Here is a 24,483-nt window from a genome sequence, read left to right as displayed (position 1 = left end):
ACGAATTCAAATCGTGGAATGGTCAGGTAGTCGTGTGGTCGCCCTCCTTAGCAATGAGCATTACTGATAGTTTATTTTCTGGGCCGTGGCACTGCACCCGCGCGACAAGCGACATGGTGTCATGCATCGTGTACTAATAGGTGCCGAGACGCTTGGACAGGCTTCAGGCCGAGATTAGGGTGCACATGGTCCTTGAGCTTTTGAGATGCACGACGCAGGGCGGGATTGAGCAGGCTCGAATGGCCTGTTTGTGTGTCTCGCTTGCGGCTCAAGGTCCCTTCGGCGCCGACGTCATGTCGGTGTAGAAGCGAGGGGAGACTAGATGACTGGTCAGCGGACAGAGACCGAAATAAGATCCGTGCTGATAGGGGCGAATCATTACCTTTTGCGTCGGTGGCAATGTGTTTATCGAGCGATGAGGAGCAGGCAAGCTGGGGAGGAGCTTGAAGACTGGTTGAATTGACTAAAAATGTTAGTTGGTGGGGCTGGGGCAAGATTTTGTCTCGGTTGACAAGTGCACCCTGTTTGCTGGTCGCAGGTGTAGAGAAGCACGTGAAGGGCGGTCGATTCAGGGAAATTATTTGGAACGGTAAACTTGAAATCTCAGGCCTTCAAAGAAAGAGGAGTAAACTCGCGAGCTTCCATTCTCTTGTCTTCTATCTCCAACATTCTGCATCAGGAACCAGTTTGTCTATCCGTAGATTCCCCTGCTAGTTATTGCAGGGTGCCAGGTTCGAAGTCGTGCGCTAACCTGATTCGGAGGATGGGGCTGCCTGGGTCCACTGTTGAACATCGGCCTCGGGTGGCTTGCTGTGGGCAGCGGACAGAGGCGCAAGGGATTTGATGTTCGTTGCACGTCGTAAGCCTGTCAGCAGCACTGCAGTATGCCAGGTTGCTTGTGCTGGTGGCGGCCTGTTTGTGACGTGAGGTGCAGAGGAGAGACGCTGTCTAGTGGTACAGTGTTGCCTAATACGCTTATTAGGTTGGAATTAAGAGTAATTGACACTGCACGGGGTCCCATCTTATATCATGCAGCCCGGAGCCGGCCACATGCAAACCGGGGGAGGTACCTGTCAAACCCTTGCCTTGTGAAGTTGACTACGGACGGATGCAAAGTGAGGATAAGTCATGGTCTCTTCTTTCAATAGTGTACCTGCTGGCTCAAAGCTTATTGTGTTATTAGCTGCTACTACCTCGGCGGATTATGGGCTAAATTACCGGACGCCTCGTTCTCGTCGTTGCCAGGTACCTGTGCCCTGCCATGTCAGCGCAATTCGCACTGAAGCCCCTGCAAGCCTTCCCTGTAAGCTCGCTGTGCAACCCAACAAAGCGAAATCCTTCGCCTCAAGCCACCAGCCACAATGCATGTACCAAGCCTGTAAGAAATTTATCTGCGGCTTCTCGCCATCCATTCATCCAGCTGGCAACCCGCTGAAACTGTTTATTAGCTATTCAACTGTCGCCCGTCAATCCCTAGCCTCAATTGAGATGGGTCACTAAAAATGTTGCCAGGCCCCAGGTTAGTAATCTTCTCCTCCGCTGCGAGCCCTGCCTGGAGGTATTATTGACTCGTTCCTGTTCCCGCCAAAGCCTTGGCCGCCGGCGACGAACCTCAACACAGCACAGACGTGCTGGACAGCAATAGCTGTATTTCGACAAGACGCCCTCGGTTGTTCGCTGTTTCAAAGGATGCAGTCGCCGAGGAAAGAAGCAAAACGCGACGAGCCCTGATAAATGAACTGGCCACCTGCCTCATCAGACCAGCCAGCTCAGCTCCTCCACGCCCGCTCTCTCTCACACAAGTGCCACACCAAAACCGCATATGGCCATTCACCCACCAGCAACATCCACTCGATAATCCACCAAACAAACCATATCCAGCCCATCTAGCTAACTAGCACATCCACCTATCCATCATACCCAGGTCTTTTATCCATCGACTTGCCCTCGTCCGTATCCTCGCCTTTGATCTGCCGCTCTGCCTGACACAAACTAACGAGGAGGCCACCTTCCAATCGCCAACCTCTCCAAGGGATCGCCCGGCACTCGGATGTTCCTGCTCTCCGCCCAGCCTCTCCTCTCACTCCCTCTCGCCTGCTCGCTCACACCTACTAAGCCTTTTGTGCCCGTCACTGGAGAGGCTGACTCGCCCGCCGCATCAGAGCTGCCAGCTCCTCTTTTGCCGCTCATACACAGCAGCCTGCCTTTTGCTTTTTCCTTCTCTCTCCATCGGCGCCCGTTCTGCTCGATCATGCCTCTCTTTCCTCGGTCGCGCACACCATCATGAACCTCTAACTCATCGCCGTCGCATCTCCGAACCCGTCTCTGCCTTTGTCTGCCATTTCAGCGCGCAACTGCCGCCCGCTTGCTTGCTGCGCCCACCATTATGCCTGCGACCGCCGTTGATGAATCCGAGCAGGCTGCGACTGCCGCAGCCTCCAGTGACAGCCCCAAGTCTGATATCGGTCAGTGCCCCAGAAATCTCGCCAACGAGATCCGCTCCTACTTAATTCACTATCATTTCTTTTATCATTTGATTTTTATCCTCCTTTGTATTTTACTGACATGGTTCCTACCTTTTCCTCTGTAGCCTGCCTCATTTGTCGTTCCCGCAAGGTATGTCGTCACCTACCCGACCGTCCGGTCTCTATCCCCCCGGCAGCCTCGCTGCCCAGCCGATTCCATCAATACTCTCCATTGTCGACTGCAAAACGGCCTCAAGGATTAAGAGGAGAATGGAAAATGGATATGGGCCTTGAATAACACTTCCTTGATAGGTCCGATGCGATAGATCCCTCCCCGACTGCCGAAACTGCTTGCGCCTTGGCGTTCCTTGCCCCAGATACGACCGCGAAAATGAATTCATATCCCGCAAAGAGCTGCAGAAATCTGCCGACGATATATTTCGTGCCGCCGGTGTTGAAAAACGCAAAGTAGGCTCCTGTGAGGAATGCCGCGCATCAAAGCATCGCTGCACAAAGACCCGTCCTGCCTGTCGCCGCTGCATTTTGCGCAACCTCACATGCACCTACCCCGGCAAACAAGAACGTGAGCCCTCCATCAGCGGCAGCTTATCCCCTGGCAGACAAGGTCATGGCACCACTCCAACGAAACCAGAGCCGCGCGATACCTATACTCCTATGGAGATGCACCCTATACGACCCGAGCCCGACCACCGGCAGTTCCAGCCACTCAACCGACAAAATGCCCACACAGAGGAGCCACCGGTACCGATGAACTATCAGCAGGCGCAGTACCAATTACCACAGCTTCGTCATCATCAAGAACCTACAAACACACAAAGCCACATGTACAACCACAATGCCCTACCAAATGGGTTAAGCAATTACACCCATCAACCCATGGCCCACGACAGCTATCATCAGGTACCGCCGCATTCGCTATCGAGCATTCCACAATATCAGCAGCCGCCACGGCCATCCCAACAACACATCCAGCCACAGCAGAACCTGAAAACGAAAGGCCCCCTCCCTGACATCCTCGCGCAAGAACCTGAGGGCGTCTATTCGGAACGGTTACCTGAAAATCGCGGCTTCCGTGAAATCCTCATCAAGACGTACTTTAACCGGTCCGCTCCTCTACGAAATCTTTCCTTCATTCACAAGCCGTCGTTTATGAAATCGCTGGATCAGGACAGTGTTGTACAAGATTACGGAGAGCCTTTGCTTTACGTCATGTGCGCTCTCGGTGCCCGGTACGTTCGTCGGCAGCTTTTGCGTGGCCAGTCCAGTTAGACTAACCGTAACCACAGGCATCTCTATTTTGACCATGTCGCTGAATGTGGTGAGCCAATGGTTGTCGACGCGAACCAAGTCCCGGGCGAGAAATGGGCCGTCAAAGCTCGACAGGATGCTATGCGCGATCTTCATACGCCCGACGTACACAATCTTATGGTATGACCACGCAACGACTCTTACCCCTGTGTCAACTAGTCTAACAAATTCTGAGTAGACCATGGTGTTGCTATGCGACTACAGTCTCCGTGAGGATAAAAATGCCATGGTGTTTGTTCTCATCTCCGTCTTGTACCGCATGGTTCGTCTCCTGAGCCTAGACTCATATCGACCTCTGGACCCCGATGCTACCCCGACTGAAATCATGGAACGAGAGAGCGAGATTCGGCTTGTCTGGGCATGCTACTACCTTGATGTGCTCGTCGGAAATGGCGTAGAAAAGAATCTCTGCTGGAGAGACGACGTCCCTGCGATTCCTTTGCCCTGTCCCGAGCAGAGTTTTACATCCCAGACAGCATCGCAACCATACTTCCTCGAAGACATTGAGCGGAATGATTTGGCGGATGTGGTGCCGCACCTAGACTTCCAAGCGCTTTCGATCTTGATATTACGGCTTCGATCCAAAGTTATGCAGTGAGTAGAGTAACATCTTGTTGGTATTTAAGCAGTACTGACGGGAGCAGCCTCATCCGAACACCCGAAAAAGAGAGCAAGGCTTGGGACAATGATTCGAAATTCCTACAGATTATTAGCCGCCTCGAGACCATTCTGGCCAAACTTCCGGAGAAATACCTTATAACCGACATCAACATGTACATTCTCAGAGAAGACAACATCCTGGGGGCTGTATTTGTGCTGCATCTGCTCATGCACGCAGTCATCTTCGACCTGACACGGACGTCGCTAGCCGGCTTCAACTTTCCATTGTCGAATGACTTCAAGGTTGCGCCGGAAGCGTTTAAAACCAAGTGTCAGGATCTTTGCCGACAACACGCCATGGAGGTATCGCAGCTCTTCCGCAGAGCTCTGTACATGGGACGAAGTGCTTTCGATGACTTGTTCTGCGTCGATGCCGCGTTCGAGTCATCCAAAGTGCAGCTTGTATACGCCGCCACTGTTAACCATAGTCCGTTTATCGTTCAGCAGACCAAGTCCAATCTCGGCACCAACATTGAATGCCTTCAGACCTTTAGCCGAGACACGGCCACCCGAAACTCGGTTCTCCGGGCGCTGCTTCCAATCTGCACGCTATTTGGATTCCGAGAAATCGCAGAAAAATTTGCACCAAGCGGGGAAACGCCTGACGAGTCGGAAGTGACTGGTTCTGCTGACATGCATCACTTGTCCCGACTCGCTCCGTTCCGACGAGGCCGATCCGAGCTACAACGAGCTTCGCATGCATCACATAGCCCGAAAACACCATCGTCCTCGAACACTTACCCATCACCGATGACGCAGTCGAGCCGAAACGTTCCACCGAGGAGCGCACACAGCCAAAATGCTGCGCCGTTCAATGGAATGGTGCCCATGGTAATGGATGGAAACATGGGCCCCATAGCAGCACCTGGACCATCGCAGCGACCGCCTCTACAAATCATGCCTTCGGCGGGTGTCATGGCGCAAAACGGAGCTATGCTACAGCCCTCTATCGACGATTATATCAAAACGGCCGACGAAATGTCGAATCTGCTTACTTGGAACATGCCAGACCTATCTCCATGGTTTACGTTTGATAATATGCTCCTTCCAAGCTGATGCCAAGAAGCTTGCCGCAAGTGAGCTGTGTCGATTGATGAATGCTGGGGCCTAGCTGCTCATTCAGTTAGAGGCGTTTCCGAATCAGCCAAGTGTGGGAAGGCATTCAATCCAGCGCAGCTGACACGGAACTGTCTAAGCGTGAAGCCACGCTTAACAAAGGCATGTCAGCAGCGCCAAGAGGCTAACGAGGAAGGCGGAAGGGATTGATTGCTCCAACGCCACGTCGTGGCTATCGGCTGGACGAGACCGGGCTGGCCGGAGAGATTTATTATGAGGCTGACAGATGACGTTTTGACTGGTTTATTGATGCACCCATTTCTGTGTTTCGTGCTGAGCAGCGCCTCATGCTGGTGAGCTGAAGACAGGGATCAGCCAGAGGCGCTGCTCGAGACTAGAGAGAGCACTACTTGCACACAGTTCTTGTTATTTGCTACGACATGCATGGGGCGGCGTTTTATTGAGCCGACTGGGGCTCTGAGGAATATTTGACATTTGTATCGGGATTTTGGATACAGTTAGACTATTGAACCTGCATACTGGCGCAATCCATTTTGTTGCATCAATAGCGTTCGTGTGAGCATGTAGGTGCATTACGCGCAAACGCAGCTTCCTCGTGGTTATCGAAGAGCGCTGTTTCGGAATAGACGGGAAGAATTGTGTAGTGGAGAGAGCATGCATCCTCTTACTATTTATGTCGCTGCGTCGCGATCCATGATCTGGAGGGAGGTCCTGCGCCTGGCAGCAAGGTTCGTTGTAGAATAAGGATAAAGTCCAGGCCTTGCTCTGGACGGCTGTACTTGCCACGAAGGACGATAGGTGGCAGGGGTGATTATCAGAGGAGCCTCAACAAGCTGTAAGTAAGCACAAGGGAGGCACAGGGGAGGCAGGCAAGCAAGCTTTGAAGGCCGCCTCGACCAGTTGCAGCACATGCAGCAACGTCGCGCTGGAATATCGGTCATAAAAATGCGTCTACTTTTGAGCAATGCTCATGCGTTGAAGTTTGCAGAGAGAGGCTCGTGAGAGGATAGGGAGAAGGTCGGAGCCCGCTTACACCCACGGTGACTTGGCTGCACCGATATGGCAGAGATTGGCGAGAGAAGGAATGAATAAACGAATCTACATTGCCAAGACTTTTGTTCGTGCATTTGACTTTGAATTCTTTTTTTTTTGTGCATTTCTTTACCTTGATAGAGGGCCACGTATGAAGATTTAAGTGCTGACTGTTTCCGGAACCAGTGGCGGATAGACAATGCGACCGAGACTTTTTTTTCTCCTCGGAATTTTCCTGGTCATCCGTGTACATGAATGGTTGATACCCTGGAAGGGCAGGCACGGACGCACGTCATGTCACATCGTGTGGGTGTTGCGATGTGATGTATTGGCGGCAAGGGGGGTTTTGACAAACAAGGCTGAAGGAAGAAGATCTTGAGGGTTCGGGGAAAGACCGAGCCATTTTGGTCGTCTGCTCTGTTTCTCTTGAAGAGAGCAAACAAGTGATCGTGAACGCCAAAAAAGGCTGCAACCTCTCGCGGTAGACTGGCATTCTTTTCATTAGACGGCGATGTCTATGGCTGGCCTTCAGTTTCAGCTGAGGGCTATTGTTGCAGGGCAAGGTTAAAGAGGTGAGGCTGAGATACTATGTGCAAGGTTCTAGGTATCTGGCACTCGTCATTGTTGGGGCTTGTGCTCTTCACTAATCGTAGGTGGCAGCAAAGGCATGCTTGCACGGGAGAAGGTGAGTGAGGTGCGACGACGAGGACTAGTGATAAAATTTACCAGTAGTTGGTAATTTCGAGGAGGACAGCGACGTCGGGTATTCGGGTACTCAGTACGAATAGTGAATGAATTGACTCAAATTTTTCTCACGATCCAAGTCACTGCATGAATATATTTGTGCTGCGTGCATACGCGCATGAGTTCCTGCAAAGACATGTGCGGGAATGCTCTCGGAAGAAGGACCGATGACTTGCCGTGATGTGATGTGATGATGTGAAAACAGAGGCGCGCTTGGCTTTTGCGTCGCCCCAGGTATTGGGAAAGTCTCGGCGCTTTTCCGCTTCACCTCTGCTGGAGTGAGTACTGGTACCAGTACAATGCAAACGCCGAAAGTCTTGGCAGTCATTCAAGGAGGCCTGTCGAAGGCCCCCCCCCCCGTCCATCTCTGTCCCAAGATCTTGGCGGGCGGTGGTGCATTTTGTCGTGAGCCAGGGTGAAGCCAGCAGGTTGCTTGGCGTCGCTCTGGGATTTGGCGGGCGGATGGGTGGTGGGTGGCTGTTCTGGAGCTGGGGGCTATCGGGGGCCGCAGCGCGATGGAGCTGACGATTTGATGCTCCATTCAAGTGGGTGATGGCTGTCCATGTATGCTGTATCCACAGAGGGTTCAAGGTCAGGCCAGCGGAGGAGGAGGAGTAGGCGAGAAGTATTGCAGATTAGAGTGGGCATTTGCTTTGTTGACGGGAAGTGGGAGATGGAGATGGGCAAGGTTGGCCGGAGGGGAATGCTGGCTGGAGGGGAATGCTGTGTGCCGCCCGCATCCCAAGGAGGAGGAAAAGGGGAGAGAGAGAGAGATGAGATCTGTTCCGAGGCCGGGCCACGGCGCGCGCAAAGGGGGGGGGGGCTACATAGACGGGACGACGTTGAGCGTGCTGTCTAGATTAGCAGAGGTTTCAACGGTTTGTGAGGATATCCACTGATGGGCGGGGAAGTTCATGCATTCATTACTTGAAAATTCTACATAGATATTTTTCCGTAGTAAAATGAAAGTCTGCAGTACGTGCTCCATTGCCGACACGAGAAGTCGGTTCATTAAACAGATGGAATGTCGGTTTTTCTTCTTTTTTGCACCAAGGATTGCTGGTGAAACATGGACACGACAAATGTCTCTCGGTAGCTATTTACGGAGAGCCTGTGCAAAGGGACGGGGGAGAGCAGAAGGGGCTGCTAGGAGGTACCTGTTAGCCGGGCTTGTTTCTTGTTCTCTCTTCCCGACCTTTTTTCCGGTCCGACATCTAGAAGCCAGTGCTTTTCGGTCTCTTTCCTGCAGGACAATGCAATGAGGAGGAGCACGGCCTACTAGTGTGGGATGGATGGATGGATGGATGGATGGATGGATGGATGGGTGCGTGCGAGCTCGCCTCAGCTGATAGTCGCCAATTGGACATGGCGCAAAGTTTAAAATGTTTGGTCAAACAAGATAGCGGGCGCAACGGTCAACCAACCGAGGGGGGGAGGGGGGATAGGAAATAGATAGTTGGGATGCAACAGTGCAATAAAGCAGTAGGAAGATGGAACAGTGTACGCCCAAACGAGGTCCGGAGGCAGGCTGTCAAGATCCCATTGGCTCGGCACTTGGTTCTTCTGGGACACACGTGTGCGGATTCGCTGCGGAACGATGCACTGGGACGAGACAAGGGTGGTGTTGTGCTTTGTTTTGTTTGTGGCGGACCGTTGGAGAGCGCCGATTTATCCAGATGCATGGTGCCGGTTAAAAAGGGTATCGTTTTATTGATTTTTGTTTACCTTTTTCTCTGTTGCAGTTTTTTCCAAGTTTGCCGCTTTCCCCCAACGTCTGTCAATCCATGGCGATACTTATTATTAGCTAAGACACATCCTTACCAATAATGAAGTCGTCCTAGCAGGGTGACTAAAAAGTGGCGAACAAGCATCAGCAGCCAGCTTGTCTCTCTCAGTCCCAGCGACGACAACTACTTGCTCCAAAACTACCCACATCATCAGACCGAGTCCACTTTGGAATAAACCTTGTGAACTGCTTTGGAGGCGCAAGTCAATGCCAAGAGTTTTTTTCTTGCAAGTTCGTTCCAAGCCAAGACCAGCCTTTGCTTGTTTGCTACGTCTGCCCCGACCCGACAGAATGTATCGGAGAAGCCAGCCCCAATCTCACTCCAGTCTTGTCGGCGGCTTTTCTGCGTCCCGATTTCTTTTTTTTTTTTCAATTTAATTTCTTAATTTCTTTCTATTACTCCTTTTCACTCATCTCAATTTTACAAATATAACCTGCATTTATTTCCAGGCAGTCGACCATCTGTCCCACCACGGTCGCACCTTCCCGTTTGTTGCCAGACCAGGTCCCTCCTCAGCCTTCAGCCTCTTTTCTTCAGCCGAAAACTCGATTCATCCATCACCTGCTGCATCCATACCACTCTTCTGGCTCACTAGGGAATGATACAGTACCCAAAACTTGCATTTTCTTTTATCTTAGTTCTTGTTGACTTGGGAACTTGTTGGTACTGCTCGACCGACGTCGTCATATGTAACTCGACAGGCTTTACTTTTCATCCCCCGTCTTGATCATATTATCATCACTATCACCATCACCATCATTACCATCATCAACTCGGCTTCGTCTTCTCGTTTCCCTGCCTCATTCGATTGCTTCCCCCACCAGTCGACGCCGCGCCGCCGCCACAAAGCAAGCTGCCTATCGTCATCCCACTGCGACGCCGCCCACCCGCCGTCTCCGTGGCCGCCGTCGCCCGCCATAACGCCCTCCCTTCTCCGCAAACGCCGCCAAGCGACTGGGATCCAAACAGGGCCTCGATCATTTCCCTCCGCCCAACGTTAATTCAAGCCATCAAGCAGTCCTCAACCCAAACCAAAACAGGCAACGACCACAAAAAACTGCCTCGACTTCGTGGCCTTGATTGGCCCGCCGCCCCGGTACTTCCACCGTCGGTCGCCACGAGTCCACGACTCAAGTCACAATCAGAGTCCCTCATTCAGCCAAAGATTTGGGATGCGCCATCCGCGCTATTGACTTGGATCTTGTCTTGTCGCCGTTTTTTTTTTAATTATTCGCACATTTCTCCTTTTCTTATCAATCGCAGACCACCCCGCGCGCCCAGGCCTCGCTTCTTCTTCTTGGACTCCTCCCCGTCATCATCGCGACCTTGGCAGTCCTCGGCGCCCGCTGCATAATCCCGCGTCTCCCCGCCATCACGATACTGCGACTTTCTGTCTGTTTCATTGCGGTGTTACTATTCTTGCGACGACAGCATACAATCAGAGAATCTTGAACAACACCCTTACTCATCCGCAGCACGCCCGCTCTTCCGCACGCCACCAATCAAACCCATGCGCACATATCTCGAGTCCCTCTTATATCCTCCCGCTGTCATGCATCTCGCACGATCCAGTTCAACCGTCTTTTCGCATTGTTAGACCATTTACGACACTAGCTTCATTGCGCGTCAATTCTACTCGACGGCGCTTGGCTTTACACGCCTCCTGCGCCGCCATGATCTCCCCTTCACCCTCAGCCGCTACTCCTCCTACCACTTCTCCCCATCTTGGCCACACTCTTCCTCCTCATTCACCCGCCGCCTCCGACTCCGCCCAAACTCCAGTTGACGAAGTTCGTCCCTGTCCTGTCTCTAAGCTGACCGACGACGACGAAAACGCCAGCCATGGGTCCGCCAGCATGCATCTTCCGCCCCCATTGAAGATCAGAGACCGACTGAGGCACTTCAATGGCATGCTCGTATTTTTTATGCTATATATGGCACTGTGTGCCTTCAACTACGGCTTTGATGTTGGCACCTTTAGCGGTGTCCAAGGCATGGACAGCTTTACTCGACGTTTTGGCGAATACAATGAACTCAAGAACAGATTTTCCATCCCCCCATGGCTCCTTTCCATCATGACCGCCACTCCATTCCTTGGGAAAGCCGTCGGATGTATCATTTGTGGTCCCATTGCCGAGAAATGGGGTCGCAAGTTCGCCATCTTCGGCCTTTGCATCCTGTCATTTATGTACGTCTTACCCTCTTTTGCTGCAGCTCCTCCTCTCTAACTTGTCAGTGGCGTCACCCTTCAAACCTCGGCCGCCTCCGCTGCCCAGTTCACCGTCGGTCGCATTTTCACCTTTGCCATGACTGGCATGACCATTGTGGTGGTCCCCATCTTCCAAGCTGAAGCCTCGCCTCGTGTGCTTCGCGGCATGTTTGGGTCTACATTACAAGCCATGGTTATCTTTGGCCAAGTCGTTTCCACACTAGTCACATACGGTACCGAGACGATACAGACTGCTGCAGGCTGGCGTATACCCATCGGGCTTCAATTCATTGCCCCTTGTCTGCTCTGCGCAATGCTCTACTTCTTACCTGAATCTCCTCGCTGGCTGTTAAGTCACGGTCGGCGCGAAGAAGCCATACAGAGCCTAGCCAAGTTCCGAAAGAGGACGACGGTCGAGGAAGTTGGCGTCGAGCTTAACGGCATCGCCCTTTCTCATCACCGAGAAAACCAGGGAACTTGGGCCGAAGTTTTCAACCAGGAAAACCGTCTGCGTACTGGCGTCGCGACCCTCGCTATGTTTGGTCAGCAGATTACCGGCCAGGCCTTTGCCTCGCAATACGCCGTCGTCTTTTACCAGTCCCAAGGGTTTGGAGCTTCGGCCTTCCTTTTCAACGTCCTCAACAGCGTCATTAGCTTGGTTGCTGTTATGATCACCTGGCTATTTGTAGACTCGACTGGTCGCCGGCCTGTTCTTCTCGTCGGCGGTGCTTTTATGTCCTTTTTCTTCTTCCTTCTTGGAGGCATCGGCAGCATGGACCCAGGCAAAAGAAGTGACGACATGAAAAACCTCATGGTTGCCTGTCTCATGCTCTTCTACTTCTTCTACAACCTCTCATGGGCGCCTGTCTCGTACATTGTCGTGTCGGAAGTTGCGGCACAGCGTGTTCGAGAAAAGACGAACCTTTTCGCCTGCGTCATCTCCGTCCTGACCACGTTTGTCACTTCCTATACCATTCCATATCTCATCTCGGATAAGGGCGCCAATCTTGGCGCAAAGGTCGGTTACATTTACGGCTCCACGAGTCTCATCATGATCATTGTTACGTACTTTTTCATCCCTGAGCTCAAAGGACGCCAGCTGGAGGAAGTCGACCAGCTGTTTGCGAGTGGCTTGCCGCTTCGACGGTTTGGAAAAATCCCCACGCGAAGCCCGCAAGAAGTGTATCGCATCGAACTGGAGCGACAGGGACATCTGGAAGAAGAAGCCCGTCAGATGCAAGAGAGGGCAGCGGCACAGTCTGGTGGTGACAGGAATGAAAAAGAATCAGGAAGTCACACGCGCACCGAGGCTGTCTGACCGACTTGTACTTTTCTTTTTTCGGCAACGTAAATACTTGGCATAGTGCAGGAGCACAGCAATGGGGATCACGTACATAGCACTGCACGGTGTCATTTCCAATACATGAGCGTTTGATTACATTTTTCTTGTAGCTTTATTGAACATTTTAATCTCATTTGCTTGTGCATTGCGTGACGTCGGGATGCAGAGCCCCAGATCTGTGTAACGCGATCTACGATCTGCGATCTGGGGCAACCTGTTTCGGTCCGGGATAAGGCTGGATCGAGTGCGACAATACTACCAAGACGTTGATTGCTTTGTGTAAAAAGATTAGATTTGAAGTTTATATACGAAGAAGCCGGGGAATCGACCCGCCACAGTCTACTAAAATTAAGTTGTGTCTCGTGTCTCTATCTATTTTCGCCTCATGTACCACCCACCACGTCTCTCTCTGTCACCCTGGCCTCCTGTCGCCCTGTCAGACGCTCAACTTTACAGCTCCTGCTTGAGGAAGTCCAGGATGCGGTTGTACGTCTCGACGTGGGAGTAGCCAAAGTTGAGACCATGACCGGCCCCGGGGACAATACTCGTCTTGAACGCGGCCGCCTTGCTGAACATGGGCTTCGACATGGCCAGGATGTTCGGCGCGTCCCCCCCCACGACCTTGTTGCAGTTGCCGCCGCAAAACGGCACGTCCATCTCGCCCGTGATGATCAGCACCTTGCCCGCAAACTCGCTCGGCACGGCCGCGCCGTCGGCGACGGTCAGCAGCTCGCCCAGCGCCGCCGGCTGGCCCTTGTCCGTGGCCTCGCGCAGCATCTCCTCGGAGAAGTCGCCCGGCGCGAAGAAGTCAATCTGCACGCCGATGGAGTCCTTCGGCGCGACGTACCCGGTGGCGTACCGGCGCTTGAGGTCCTCGGACACGGCAGCGACGGGGGCGAAGTCGGCGCCGAGGGCGAAGAGGGCCATGTACCCGGGCGCCTGCGAGAAGCCCGTGAGGACGATCGCGTCCGCGTCGGCGGGGTGCCTGGACGACAGGGCGTAGGTCATGGCGGACCCGAACGAGTGGCCGACGTGCACCGTCCGGGAGAACCTGTGCCCCTCGAGGCCGCAGAGGCGGGCGTCGGCGGCGCGGAGGGTGAGCTGGTGCAGGGCCTCGACTTCGAGGGCGAGCTGGATCTCCTGGACGGGGTCGCCGTGGGAGGAGGCGGCGATGCCGAGGCGGTCCCAGGAGAGGGTGGAGTGGCCGGCGGCGAGGGCGCGGGCGACGTAGGAGTAGTTGAAGCCGGCGAGGGGGAAGTCCCAGTAGCTGCGGTCGAAGCCGACGCCGTGGGTGAGGATCTGCAGGGTGTCGGAGGGCCCGGAGGGGGGGTGGCAGACAGTGGCGGCGAGGGTGTAGTCTTTGTGAATCTTGGTGTTGTTCTGATGAATCTGTCAGTATGTTTCTTCTTCTTCTTCTTTTTCCTTCTCCCCTCTCTTCTTTCCTTCTCTTCTTGAAAGCCAGCTGGGTGGGAGCAGCAACATACACTAGTAACAATGCGCGTCATAAAGTCGTCGCCGTGGCGCGTAAAGTCGAGGAAAAAGTTGGTCGTGTCAATCTCCTTGTCGGTGGGCGTGTAGTCGAAATGCTTGAGGGTGGCGTCGACGGTGACGGGCACTTGAATGTCGTGGCAGTTCTTGCCGCCGTGGGCATCAAAAGCCACGACGGCGGCGGCTGAGGCGGCACCGATGAGGGCCGCCGAGGTGAGAGCGAGTTTATACATGGTTGTTACAAAGGGGAATGAATATACAAGAGCGAAAGAGAAGATGGCCGGGGGTATATGTGTGAGCTGGGATGGCACAAAGGAGAGAAAAAGAAAGGGGACGCAGTCTTATATGCGTCCATGAGAGAGGCGGCAGCTATCTAGCTCCACGGCTCGGGCTACATGCATTGGCTCATTTTTCCTTTTTCTCATCATCTGGGGAGATCCCGAATCCATGATCCAAGACATGCTCTTCCGTGCAACTGGCTAAAATAGCCTTGTTGACAAGCCCGCCTAACCGGTCATGGCTCGCCCATGCAGGAGGCACTGCACATCAAGGACGATGCCAGCGTTGCATTGCATGAGATGAAGGGTGTGTGTGTCTAAGTGGAATCCCCTTTTTCCTTGTTGCTTTTCAAGCCGAGCTACAATGTAGTTGTCAATTGTCAACTGTCGGTTGTTGTCATTGCGGAACCTCTCTTCCAAATCATTGAGCCTGGTTCGAGCGCGGGAGAGCAACAATTGGGGGGGCTATGATGTCCACCACCCGCCCCCAAGTGATGATCTATCTACCCGGAGAGGTAGTTTGTTTTCGATCCATTCTTGGTGATTTGACAAATTAGAAAAACAGGGTAAACAGGCTAGCGTGATATAATTGGGGGACCCCTCGAAGGACACGGATGTAAAGAGTAGGGGCAATTCGTCAGGAAACCAAGTCGACAGGCGGTAGGACGTTTCCCTCCAAGTTAGTTTATGATGCTGAGACATGCTCGAAGCTGGTCACTGGTAGCGTTGCTTTTTGGTTCCTTCTTGCGCGGAATTAGATTGATTATTATTCCAGTTCGGCATTCGCGCCGCCGCCGGCCTAGCCTTGCCTTGTTATTCCTTGTTCAATGTCCTTTAGGTTCTGCATTTGTCACGACAACATTCAGAGCCTCGCCGATCGATCCATGCCGTCATAGTACGGGCTATCTTACGCTAGAACCACCACCATGTTTACAGAGAGAGGACTGCTATACTTTCGATTTTCGCCTGCTCGTTCTCTTTCCATAGGGTTCAGCTGCACGTCATGAGATGGTGATGCACCCCCCCTGGCTTGACCCTTGCACGAGTCCGCTCCGACGCTGACGGGAGAATCTGGCTCCGGGAATTGGTGTCTCAGACAGACCGGCGGACGGAGGGAGACCCTACTGCAGACAGGCAGGCAGGGCAGACTTTGCGCTCGACATGGATCAAGCTGGAACAATGCAGGGCCGAGGATGCAGTTTGCATCAAGATTAGATGGGAGGGAGAGCTGCAAGGTGCCTTCATCTCAGGGATGCATCAGTCAAAGCCAACTGGTATTTCCGAGAGGATGGACGGGCAACAACATTTTTAACAGAGGTAAACAATGGCCATCCGGAGCTTCTATTCCTCAGTTCCAGTAGCCTAGTTACTTACTTACTGGCATCGTTCAGTTCGCTGGAGAATGAAATCGGGAATAAACTCTCCCGGTGCGGTTGGTGTCTATTAGCGGCTGCCTTGTCTCTCCATCAAGTGCCTAACTAACTACCTACTCGGTATAGGTAGCTTCCTAGAGGGCGAACATCGTCAAGCCATGACGTCGCTAGCGAGAATCTACGACGCTACCTAAATCGCGACATCACTGGGGAAATGACGGTTTTGTTTTGGTGTTTGTGCGTGGCCATTATGGAAGTATGTTGACAGCATCTTGTGTTGAGCCAGTTCAGCCCAAATGCAGTCCTACTGCAGTCTCAATATCTTGCTTCCTTTTTACCAGACCAGCCTTCGCTCCCTGCTGTGGCAATACACGGCCGGGAACGCCACTTGCTTCTTTGCTTTTGTTCCTCCATGTCAGTCAGCCTGGTGCTGGCGGCACAGCACACCGCCCCTACCATGTAGGGGAAGCACAGCACAGCTGGACTTTGGTGCGAGGGAGCAGGGATGAAATTATGCTCGATGCCGGGACGAAAACGATCGAGTAGTTAGTCGATGCGTTCCAAGTTGCTGTAAACACCCCGGCTGTGGCACAGCGCCACCACCAAATGCCATCCTGTAACACGCCGATCATCAACCCCGCAAACTGCCCAGCCATCTATGTCGTTGTCGCTTGTCTCGCTCGGGCCTTTCCTTCTCCCCGGCAACACCATGACAACCATCGACATCCGCGATACCGAGCACTGGGCGGCCCTGCTGCGCACCGAGCCGCGCCGCCCGGTGCTCGTCCATCTCAACGGCGACACCACCTGGCTGCTGCAGCTCCCCTGCCCTCCGAGCGGCGGCACGCGGCGGCGCAGAAGTCACTTCAACCTGCTCATCGACCCGTGGCTGCACGGCCCGCAGAGCGACGTCGCACCGTGGTTCAGCACCCAGCGCCACGTCGTCGCCCCCGCGGTGCCGTCCCTGGCGGCCCTGCAGGCACTCTTGCGAGAGCTCGACGACGATCCGGACGCCGCCGCCGGGAATCCGGAGCCGGACGGGGACCCCCGGGCGATGATCCACGCCGTCGCCGTCTCGCACGAGTTCACCGACCACTGCCACCGCGCCACCCTACAGGAGCTGCCCCGCGACACGCCCGTCTACGCCGCCGACGCCGCCGCCGAGCTCATCCGCAGCTGGCACTTCTTCGACGCCGTCACCACCGCCCCCGGGCTTCTCGCCGGCACTCCGTGGCGGTCCCTCCCCGGCACCCTGCTGCCCGCGTGGCTGCGCGTCGGCCGCCTCGTCACGCCCGGCAACTCGCTGTACTACCACTCCGCCCTCGTCGTCGCCTTCGACCTGGGCGCCGGCACCCACGCCGAGGCGGTCGTCTACTCGCCGCACGGCGTCGCCGCGCGCGACCTCTCCGCCGCCCTCGCCGGGAACAAGGAAGAAGAAGACCTCGCGGCGCTCGCGGTGCTGCATGGGCTGCACGACGTGCGTCTGGCGCCGTTCGTCAGGCAGCTGAACCTGGGCGCGCTCAACGGCGTCGAGGCGGTGCGCGCGGCCCGGGCAAGATACTGGGTCGGCACGCACGACGAGGAGAAGAAGGGGAGGGGGCTGATCGCGCCGCTGCTGCGCCGCACGCGGTACACCCTCCGGCACGCCGTGGCGCACGACGAGAAGAGGCGAAGCAGGGAAGCCGGTGGTGGTGGAAGAGAGGACGAGGAGCCCGGATACGTGTTCAAGGAGTTGGCGTCTGGAGAGGCTCTGCTGTTGAAATGAGTCCGTTTTCCTCTTCATTCTATAAGATGTTCTCAGATACCCTCTTCTTCTCGCCCCTCCCCCCCAAGCAAAATAGACGGCATTCTATACATCCAACACTCTCTCCTCCACCTACAGCTCCTCCTTGGCTGCCTGCTCCTGCATCAGCTGCATCACCAATCCCGCACCCGCCACCTGCCCCGTCTGCAGCGCCTGCACCACGCTCCTCATCGCCGCCACCGCGTCCCCCGCCGCGAAGCACCCGTCCACGCTCGTCTCCCCCGGGCCCCTGAGCACCACCAGCCGCCCGCCCGCCATCTCCTCCTCCCGCGTCTCCAGCCCCAGCCCCAGTTGCCCTGCGAGCAACGGCGCTGCCGCCTGCGCCGTCAGCGGGTGGCTCGCCACGAACGCCTCCTCGCGGCGCGTCCCGTCCGCCAGCGTCACCACCACCGCGCTCGACGCCGGCCAGTCCCGGAGCGCCAGCCGCGCAATCTTGCGCGTCTCCACCGTCGTTGCATCGGAGTTGCAGAACGCGGCAGCGAGGGTTGCGTCGCCGTCGGTGTAGATGGTGGTGTGCGCGGCGAGGCGCTTCGTCAGGAGGCTGACGTGCGTCAGGGCCGCGGGCGAGGAGAGCAGCCCAACGCCGAGGACCCCCACGGACTCGGCGCCACGCTCCTCGAAGCCGTCGCAGAACAAGCAGTGGAAGCTTCGTCCCCGTCTTATCAGCTCACTGCTCTCCATCTCTCAGGGTAGTTTACTCACATGCCACGCCCCCAGCAGTCCGCGTAGCCCTCCACCTGCTCCTCCACCTTATCCCGGACTCCCGTCGCCAGACCCAGCTTCCTGCCGTAGTACACGTTACCCTCCGCGTCCTCTGCCTCAAAACCAGCCGCCGCCGCCGCCGCCGCTGTCGCTCGACGCACCTCCACGATGGCCGTGCCGTCGCGGAACGCAATCGACGGGTACCGCGCCTCCAGGTCGGCGCGCACCTTGGCGCGGAAGGCGGCGGGCGGCGCGTGGTCGAAGCCCGGCACGTTGTGCATGTGCGCGGCGCGCGCGTTACGGTAGGCGCCCGAGTCGAGGACCAGCGCCGAGAAGGCCTGCCGCGCGAGCGTGGTGGCCATGGAGAGGCCGGCGGGACCGCCGCCGATGATGAGGACGTCGTATACGTGAGGCATTGTGTAGCCGTGCTTCTGGTTTTTGTATGAAGTTGAGGTGGATTTGTCTCGAGTGCTCATGTGTGTGTGTGTGTGTACATTCTTACCGCCCTCGAAGCGCTCAACCGGCTGGCTTTTATACTCCCGGCCCCTCGGCGACAATTGAAGGCCCCCCGAGCGAGCGCGAGGACAAAGTCTCCGGGAGTGGGGCCGGACCCGGAGACAGCGGCCGCGGAAGGTCGGAGCACAAAAAGTCTCCGAGAGGTACGCATTATGCTATCGCCCTGAAATACGCTGTAAAGATTTGTCTTTCTTCTGACCGGAGGCATCTTTATTCGCCAAAACTTGCTCACGGAACCTACAGTCACAAGAGCGCTCTGCAAGTGCATAGTGAACAGCCATCAAGGTGGCTCACAAGGGTGCATTCGTCGCCTTACAAACATACGGACTGCAGCGCCAACCGCACTTGCAGATCATTAATCAAGTTCAGTGCGGATGAGCTATTCTAAATGAATATAACAATTCTATATTCTTTGAACACTGTTACATTAATGACATGATGAATATATGTTGTAGAAATCTATGTGCTGTCAATCAACAACAGAATACGGCTACAAGAAAGGAAAACTCCAATCGCAATCCAAAACATCGCTAATCCATGCCATAAACTACCAAAGAATCATACTGGGCTTTAGAGACCAGTCCGGAGGTTATTACACCTCGTTTCCAATATTTTTGCCAGATCCCAACGGAACACGGGGGGATCCTCAGCGGACCTGCTACAAGTCGTTGCCCACCATGACCCAAGCAGATGAAGGATCGGCAGCAAAATCCTGTGTGCTGGTGGGAGTATCGTACATTTCGCTATCAGAGAGTAGGTCAAACTCCTCTGAGTCCAGAATCAAATCGGGAGGTTGTGACGCATCAACATCAACGGAGCCTTGCGAGCCAGCTAGCTCATATATGACCCGGAGAGGAGGAACTGAATCTTGGGAGGACGCATGTTGAATGATGTCCTCGGGGGACGCTTGTTGAGAAGCAAAGAAATACCGAGCGATGGCTTCGTCATCTCCAATGTCAGAAAACGACAGGTTGAGAGCCAGAGGAGGCTCCAGGGAATATGTTTGACCGTTGCGACGACCCTGTTTGCCATTCTTGCGCGCCCGCTTGGCAGGGCGGACAACGTAGGTCGGTTCGCTGTGGCGAATGCTGTTCAGCTCGAGGGAACCCCCAGCGGCCTCCCCATCGTTATAGAGAAGACCCTTTTGGTAGAGTCGGGCGACCTGAGCATCCTCGGAAAACGAAGGTCGTCGTACACGGGGATTACTCTTAGCCGTAGAGGCGTGGTAGAAGGCTTCCTGGCGCTCCAAGGAGGGACAGCGGCGGTAGTTGCCTTCACCCGGTAGAGGGATATCGCTGCGGGCAATCTCAACGTCGTTATCGAGCTCGCCGTGGTAGTATCTGTTGCGGGTGTGTTGGCGACCGTTGCTGACTCGGGCCGCGGCCCTCCGGGTTTCGAGGCGGCCAGGACGAGGCCGGTGAGCAACCGGGGGGATTTGGTTGGCGGTTGATTCGGTGTCCATGGTGAGCAAAATATATAGGAGATGACTGTAGTAGGAAGATGTCGGGAGAAGCAGATGGAACTGGACAACGTGTCGTTGTAGTTTGGCCGATGAGTAAACGGTCGAAGTGGAGAGACTCAGTAGGTGGGCGGCTAGGAGGTGGTTGTTGAAGATGACAAGTAAAGGGCGTCGAGATGTCGAGGAGAGAGACTCGAGGCGCCAACAGCTGTTCGAAGATGGTGGAAGATAGGTCAATCACAGGGCGCGGAAGCAGCGGTGCGGGTGTGAGAAGGTGAGGAAGGCTGGTTGCGACCAGCTATGTATAAGCAGCAGGCAGGTGATGTGGCAGGCAGATGGCAGGCTGGCCGGTAGTAGCCACGGAGGCGACCTTTGTAGGTATACCAGAACCGCACTGGCCCTGTGTCGCTCGCTATCCGGGGTCGAGAACCAAGGGGAAGCCGGTCCCGTTTGGGCCTTGAGGCGAAACAGGACAAAGCTGATTGGGTCATGTTGATGTCATAAGACTGACCTGGGTGCTTATCTTGGGCCAAGGGCGAATGAAAGCGGCGTCTTGGGCCCGTGACTCACAAGCCAGCCAACCAGCCAACCGTTTGGCGATGGCGCAAGCGTGTGACTCGGGTGGCGCAGTCACAGAGTGCCAGCGCCAGCGCAACAACGCAACTTTGTCTTCTTGGGAGCTGCTGGCAACACAAGGCTGGCTGGTTGACTTGCAAGTTCTGCCCCGATTCCATCATCTGCTGCTCATTTCTACCCATCTCTGACAGCTTTCCCATCATGTTGCCTTGGTCCCTCGGACCCCGGCTTCCAGGCCCAGGCTTCCTTTCTCAGCCTCATCTCTGTCACATGCGCCACACTACCCGACTCAAGCTGCTTATGTAATGATTCGCTCTCTAACAGCAGGCAGTTTCACTCACGGCCTGCGGCGTTGCAAATAAAAAGATGGCATAAAACTGATGAGTTATTGGTAGCTGTGTAGCGAGTCTAATAATTACACGTAATTCATGTATCCCAAGCGCACAAAGCCGCATGCACCAGCGTCATCATTGCAGCCCAACTACACTACTGGTACCTCCCAAAAGCACCGAGTACAGTTACAGTTAAAGTTGTACTCGGGGCTCTCTACCTGGCCCAGCTGACAGGCGGCAGCCTGGCAGGCACCAGCCCGCATGACAGCTCTACTATCATACCAAGACGGGGGGGAAATAATCCAGTAACTGCATAAGATGATTACCTTTTGCATGCTTTTCGGCCTGACCGTCTACGCCTTATAAAAACTTCGCCTTCACAGTCCGTACCCAAGGTGAGCCTCGGCCGTACCTCTCAGTGGGGCGCAGGCGGCTGTCTGCATGCAGGTGCCTCGGCTGCTGCCGGCGATCGATCCACGATTCTCCCTGAGACCTGCGGTATTGTCGCGCTTTGCGCTGAAATCACGGTGCGCATCAAGCCTTTGTGTGTGTAACTGACTTCATTTTCCAATGATTGTTTCTGCTTTGTGTGCTGATGCGTTAACGATGGCTCTTCTCCATCGTCGCTTCCGTGTCTCGAGTCGCCGGCTTGCCATCAGCGTGAAAAGTACCTCAGACAGTTGCATATTGTACAAGATAGTTTTACACAACAGTCAAATTATTGGGAAAAGCGAAACTCTGACTACTTGATGGGGCAAACTTAAGCTCCTATCCCGACTCTTTCACTTCCTAGGACCAGCACATGCGTACACATTTCAAATACTTGACTTTAGCTGGGGTCGGGCTATGAATACGATTCTACGGCGAGCAATCATCATATTGACCAGACTCAGCTGTCGCAGAGCTATAAATAGTCGTGATAATCGGCGGGTGGCAGAAAAGACGCCCACCAAGAAGCGTGTGATGCCAAAAGTGTCATCACTGTCGCCAAGCTGCCCAATATGCGTCTGCCTGCCCAACTAAATACAGCCTTCCTCTACAGAAAGTTAAGCTTAAGTGGCATGCATTTAAGCGCACGTATCTGCCATAAAATTTAGACAAGAATTGAAGCACGTTCTGAGACCACACTCGACCTGTCTCTGTTGGGCAGCCAAAGATGCAGTATCGCGGTGGTAATATACCATATTCACTCCGCCTATTCCGCAACCAAATCTAAATTTATGGCTGCCCATGTCAAATACTCCATAAAGTTGTGAAGAGGGGTGTCCGGGTGAACGGTTGCCTCTGCGTTGTGCTTCCCGGTGGTTGTTCATTTAAGCGTCGTCGCCTTGCCATGTTCGATCAAGATGCTTTATATTTGCCACCTTATGGATTACCCCCTGAGCTAATAAAGACGACTGGTCAGTGCCATCAGTCAATCTTAGTGTGCATTGTTTGGAGTTTCGCGAGCTTTGGAGAGGCAACCCAATTTGCCCATCTGTCTAGGGTAAGCCGAGTTCCAAGGTTCGCTGAGAAAGTGAATGATTCGCTGTGGCCTGCGTCGTTTTCATTGTGTAAAGTCGAGTTTTCTTTTTGTTTGATGCTGCGCATCAGTGTACACTTCCAAGAGGGGTCAACTAAGAACGATAAATGTATGTCAAGGACTGGAAAATGCGATTAGCAAAACCGTACAGTGTGTGCCCCTATTTAATTGAGAAGAGGCTTCGACCGCCATTGATGTGTGGAGGGAATGAGCACCGCAATTTCATCAAAACCGGAAATCATCAGAGTACCTGAATATTCAGACCAGCTACTCCGGGGGAGTTCAGCTACTCCGCCGGAGCGGCCCGACGAGCCCGACATCGGGCCACTCACCTCGCTTCGCGCAACTCGGGCTTCAACCAACATCAGCCTGCTTGGTCGACTAGGGCCGATCCTCGTCATCGTCGCCAACAGCTGCTCTTAGGGGGTTGAAGCTGGGTAACGAGTTGCTTTTAGGGGAAATCGAAACGCGGGGGAACATGTAGGGCGTGGAAAAGAGGAGATTAACATTGGGTGCGCGGGGATCAGTGCGCCCGGCCTGAAATTCTTCGTCTTTTTCCCCATGGGGAGGGACCTTGAGGGGCCCCCAGGTTTCACGGTCACTATTCTTATTATTAGCCGTTTCTATTTGGCTTTGAAGTTGCGCCATGTGTGTTGCGCCCGCGGATTGCCGAACCCAGCATATTCATAAGCGTAATGGATCGCCCGCCCGCAAATCAGAGTCTTTGACGCATCGCGGTCCGCGTCGACGCGTGTGGCTTTTTCGCCCCGGGGGGTTCCGCTGCCTGCGCCCGCCCTTTAGACCGTCTGGAAACGATCTAGAAGCCCGACATTCTATGGGGCTCGAGGTCGCTTCCGTCACTATTCTTCGAAATAGGCCCGTCATGATTTCCCAGCCGCCTCGGATCTCGACGTTGTTGTCTCTCGTATTGCAACCTAATCATGGGTTGGCCAAAAAGGCCCACCAACAGCAGTGTTGCATCGCAGCCTTCCCATGGTCCCTTCCCCCACTGGGGGTGGCACTTCTTTTTTTTTTTTTTTTATAAATGTTTTAATAGAGTTGTGCGCTCGAAGACCGCTAGATGTTGAAGCGTCAGCTCCATAAGTTTAACGAGCGGGCATGCAGTAGCTGGCGTTTGCAGGACTGCATGCTGCAAAGGAACGCCACCTGTCAGAGAGCAAGACAGCTGGCGTGAGAAGGTGTTGATGTGGCCTTGGAATGCTCGAGTGCAGGCACATACGGCTCGCACATTCCCACAATTCGCTGTGAAGGCGTCCAGTAGCCGTTGACCATTAACCCGAGTTGCCGACCGTGGTGCGTATCGCCGAGATGTCCAGAGGTCATTGTGCGGGCCGCTGGGTCTCCTCATATGTTACCAGCACATAACATATGCTGGTTGCATTGCGGTTGATGTGGGTGGCTGGTAGTCGTTGCGTAGCCGTGCTGTCATGTTGCAGCGCGACATGGCTGTTAGTTAGCTCGGGGCTTTGTCTTTATTTTCTTTCTTGCCCAGGATTGATTGCCGATCTGGGCGCATGCAGATACCATTCCTTATGAACAAAGAAAATTTTTTCCCTTCTTGGGCGGACGCTACTGCGCCGATTGGTCACTATGCAAGCCATCTTTTTGTGCGACTGTCGAGTCCCAAGCCGGCTGGCTTCTGGCGGCGGCGCATGGCGTGCGCCACCGCGCGGATTTCGCAGGAAATAAGTTTTTGACGGCGGCGAGACCGAAGTCGAAGGAAGGAAAAAAGCACGCTTGCTGTCTGGCCATGGTGCCATCGAAGCA

The 24,483-nt window shown here is 54.5% G+C and overlaps 6 protein-coding genes across 6 annotated transcripts; 3 read left to right on the top strand and 3 right to left on the bottom strand.

Annotated features, from left to right (window-relative positions):
* Positions 1 to 2,386: 2,386 nt before the first annotated feature.
* On the top strand, positions 2,387 to 5,510 carry ISF_01383 (Fungal transcriptional regulatory protein; the record flags this gene model as incomplete). The annotated part of the gene is made up of 6 exons (XM_018844990.1): positions 2,387 to 2,465; positions 2,591 to 2,616; positions 2,778 to 3,715; positions 3,773 to 3,914; positions 3,973 to 4,388; positions 4,439 to 5,510. 6 exons carry the CDS (start codon positions 2,387 to 2,389, stop codon positions 5,508 to 5,510), a joined length of 2,673 nt encoding a protein of 890 aa, XP_018707756.1.
* Positions 5,511 to 10,767: 5,257 nt separating this feature from the next.
* Positions 10,768 to 12,621, top strand: ISF_01382 (General substrate transporter; the record flags this gene model as incomplete). Its single annotated transcript, XM_018844989.1, has 2 exons — positions 10,768 to 11,282; positions 11,331 to 12,621. The coding sequence occupies 2 exons, from the start codon at positions 10,768 to 10,770 to the stop codon at positions 12,619 to 12,621; spliced, it is 1,806 nt and encodes a 601-aa protein (XP_018707755.1).
* A 474-nt stretch (positions 12,622 to 13,095) lies between these two features.
* On the bottom strand, positions 13,096 to 14,366 carry ISF_01381 (hypothetical protein; the record flags this gene model as incomplete). The annotated part of the gene is made up of 2 exons (XM_018844988.1): positions 13,096 to 14,025; positions 14,130 to 14,366. The coding sequence occupies 2 exons, from the start codon at positions 14,364 to 14,366 to the stop codon at positions 13,096 to 13,098; spliced, it is 1,167 nt and encodes a 388-aa protein (XP_018707754.1).
* Positions 14,367 to 16,493: 2,127 nt separating this feature from the next.
* Positions 16,494 to 17,549, top strand: ISF_01380 (hypothetical protein; the record flags this gene model as incomplete). Its single annotated transcript, XM_018844987.1, has 1 exon — positions 16,494 to 17,549. One exon carries the CDS (start codon positions 16,494 to 16,496, stop codon positions 17,547 to 17,549), a length of 1,056 nt encoding a protein of 351 aa, XP_018707753.1.
* A 111-nt stretch (positions 17,550 to 17,660) lies between these two features.
* ISF_01379 (thioredoxin reductase GliT) lies at positions 17,661 to 18,706 on the bottom strand (the record flags this gene model as incomplete). Its single annotated transcript, XM_018844986.1, has 2 exons — positions 17,661 to 18,234; positions 18,291 to 18,706. 2 exons carry the CDS (start codon positions 18,704 to 18,706, stop codon positions 17,661 to 17,663), a joined length of 990 nt encoding a protein of 329 aa, XP_018707752.1.
* A 758-nt stretch (positions 18,707 to 19,464) lies between these two features.
* Positions 19,465 to 20,268, bottom strand: ISF_01378 (hypothetical protein; the record flags this gene model as incomplete). Its single annotated transcript, XM_018844985.1, has 1 exon — positions 19,465 to 20,268. The coding sequence occupies one exon, from the start codon at positions 20,266 to 20,268 to the stop codon at positions 19,465 to 19,467; it is 804 nt and encodes a 267-aa protein (XP_018707751.1).
* Between the last annotated feature and the right edge of the window lie 4,215 nt (positions 20,269 to 24,483).

Source organism: Cordyceps fumosorosea, assembly GCF_001636725.1.
Source record: "Cordyceps fumosorosea ARSEF 2679 chromosome Unknown scaffold_2, whole genome shotgun sequence".
Lineage (NCBI taxonomy): Eukaryota > Fungi > Ascomycota > Sordariomycetes > Hypocreales > Cordycipitaceae > Cordyceps > Cordyceps fumosorosea.
Note: the sequence above shows the minus strand (reverse complement) of the source record. Positions and strands in the feature narration are given on the sequence as shown.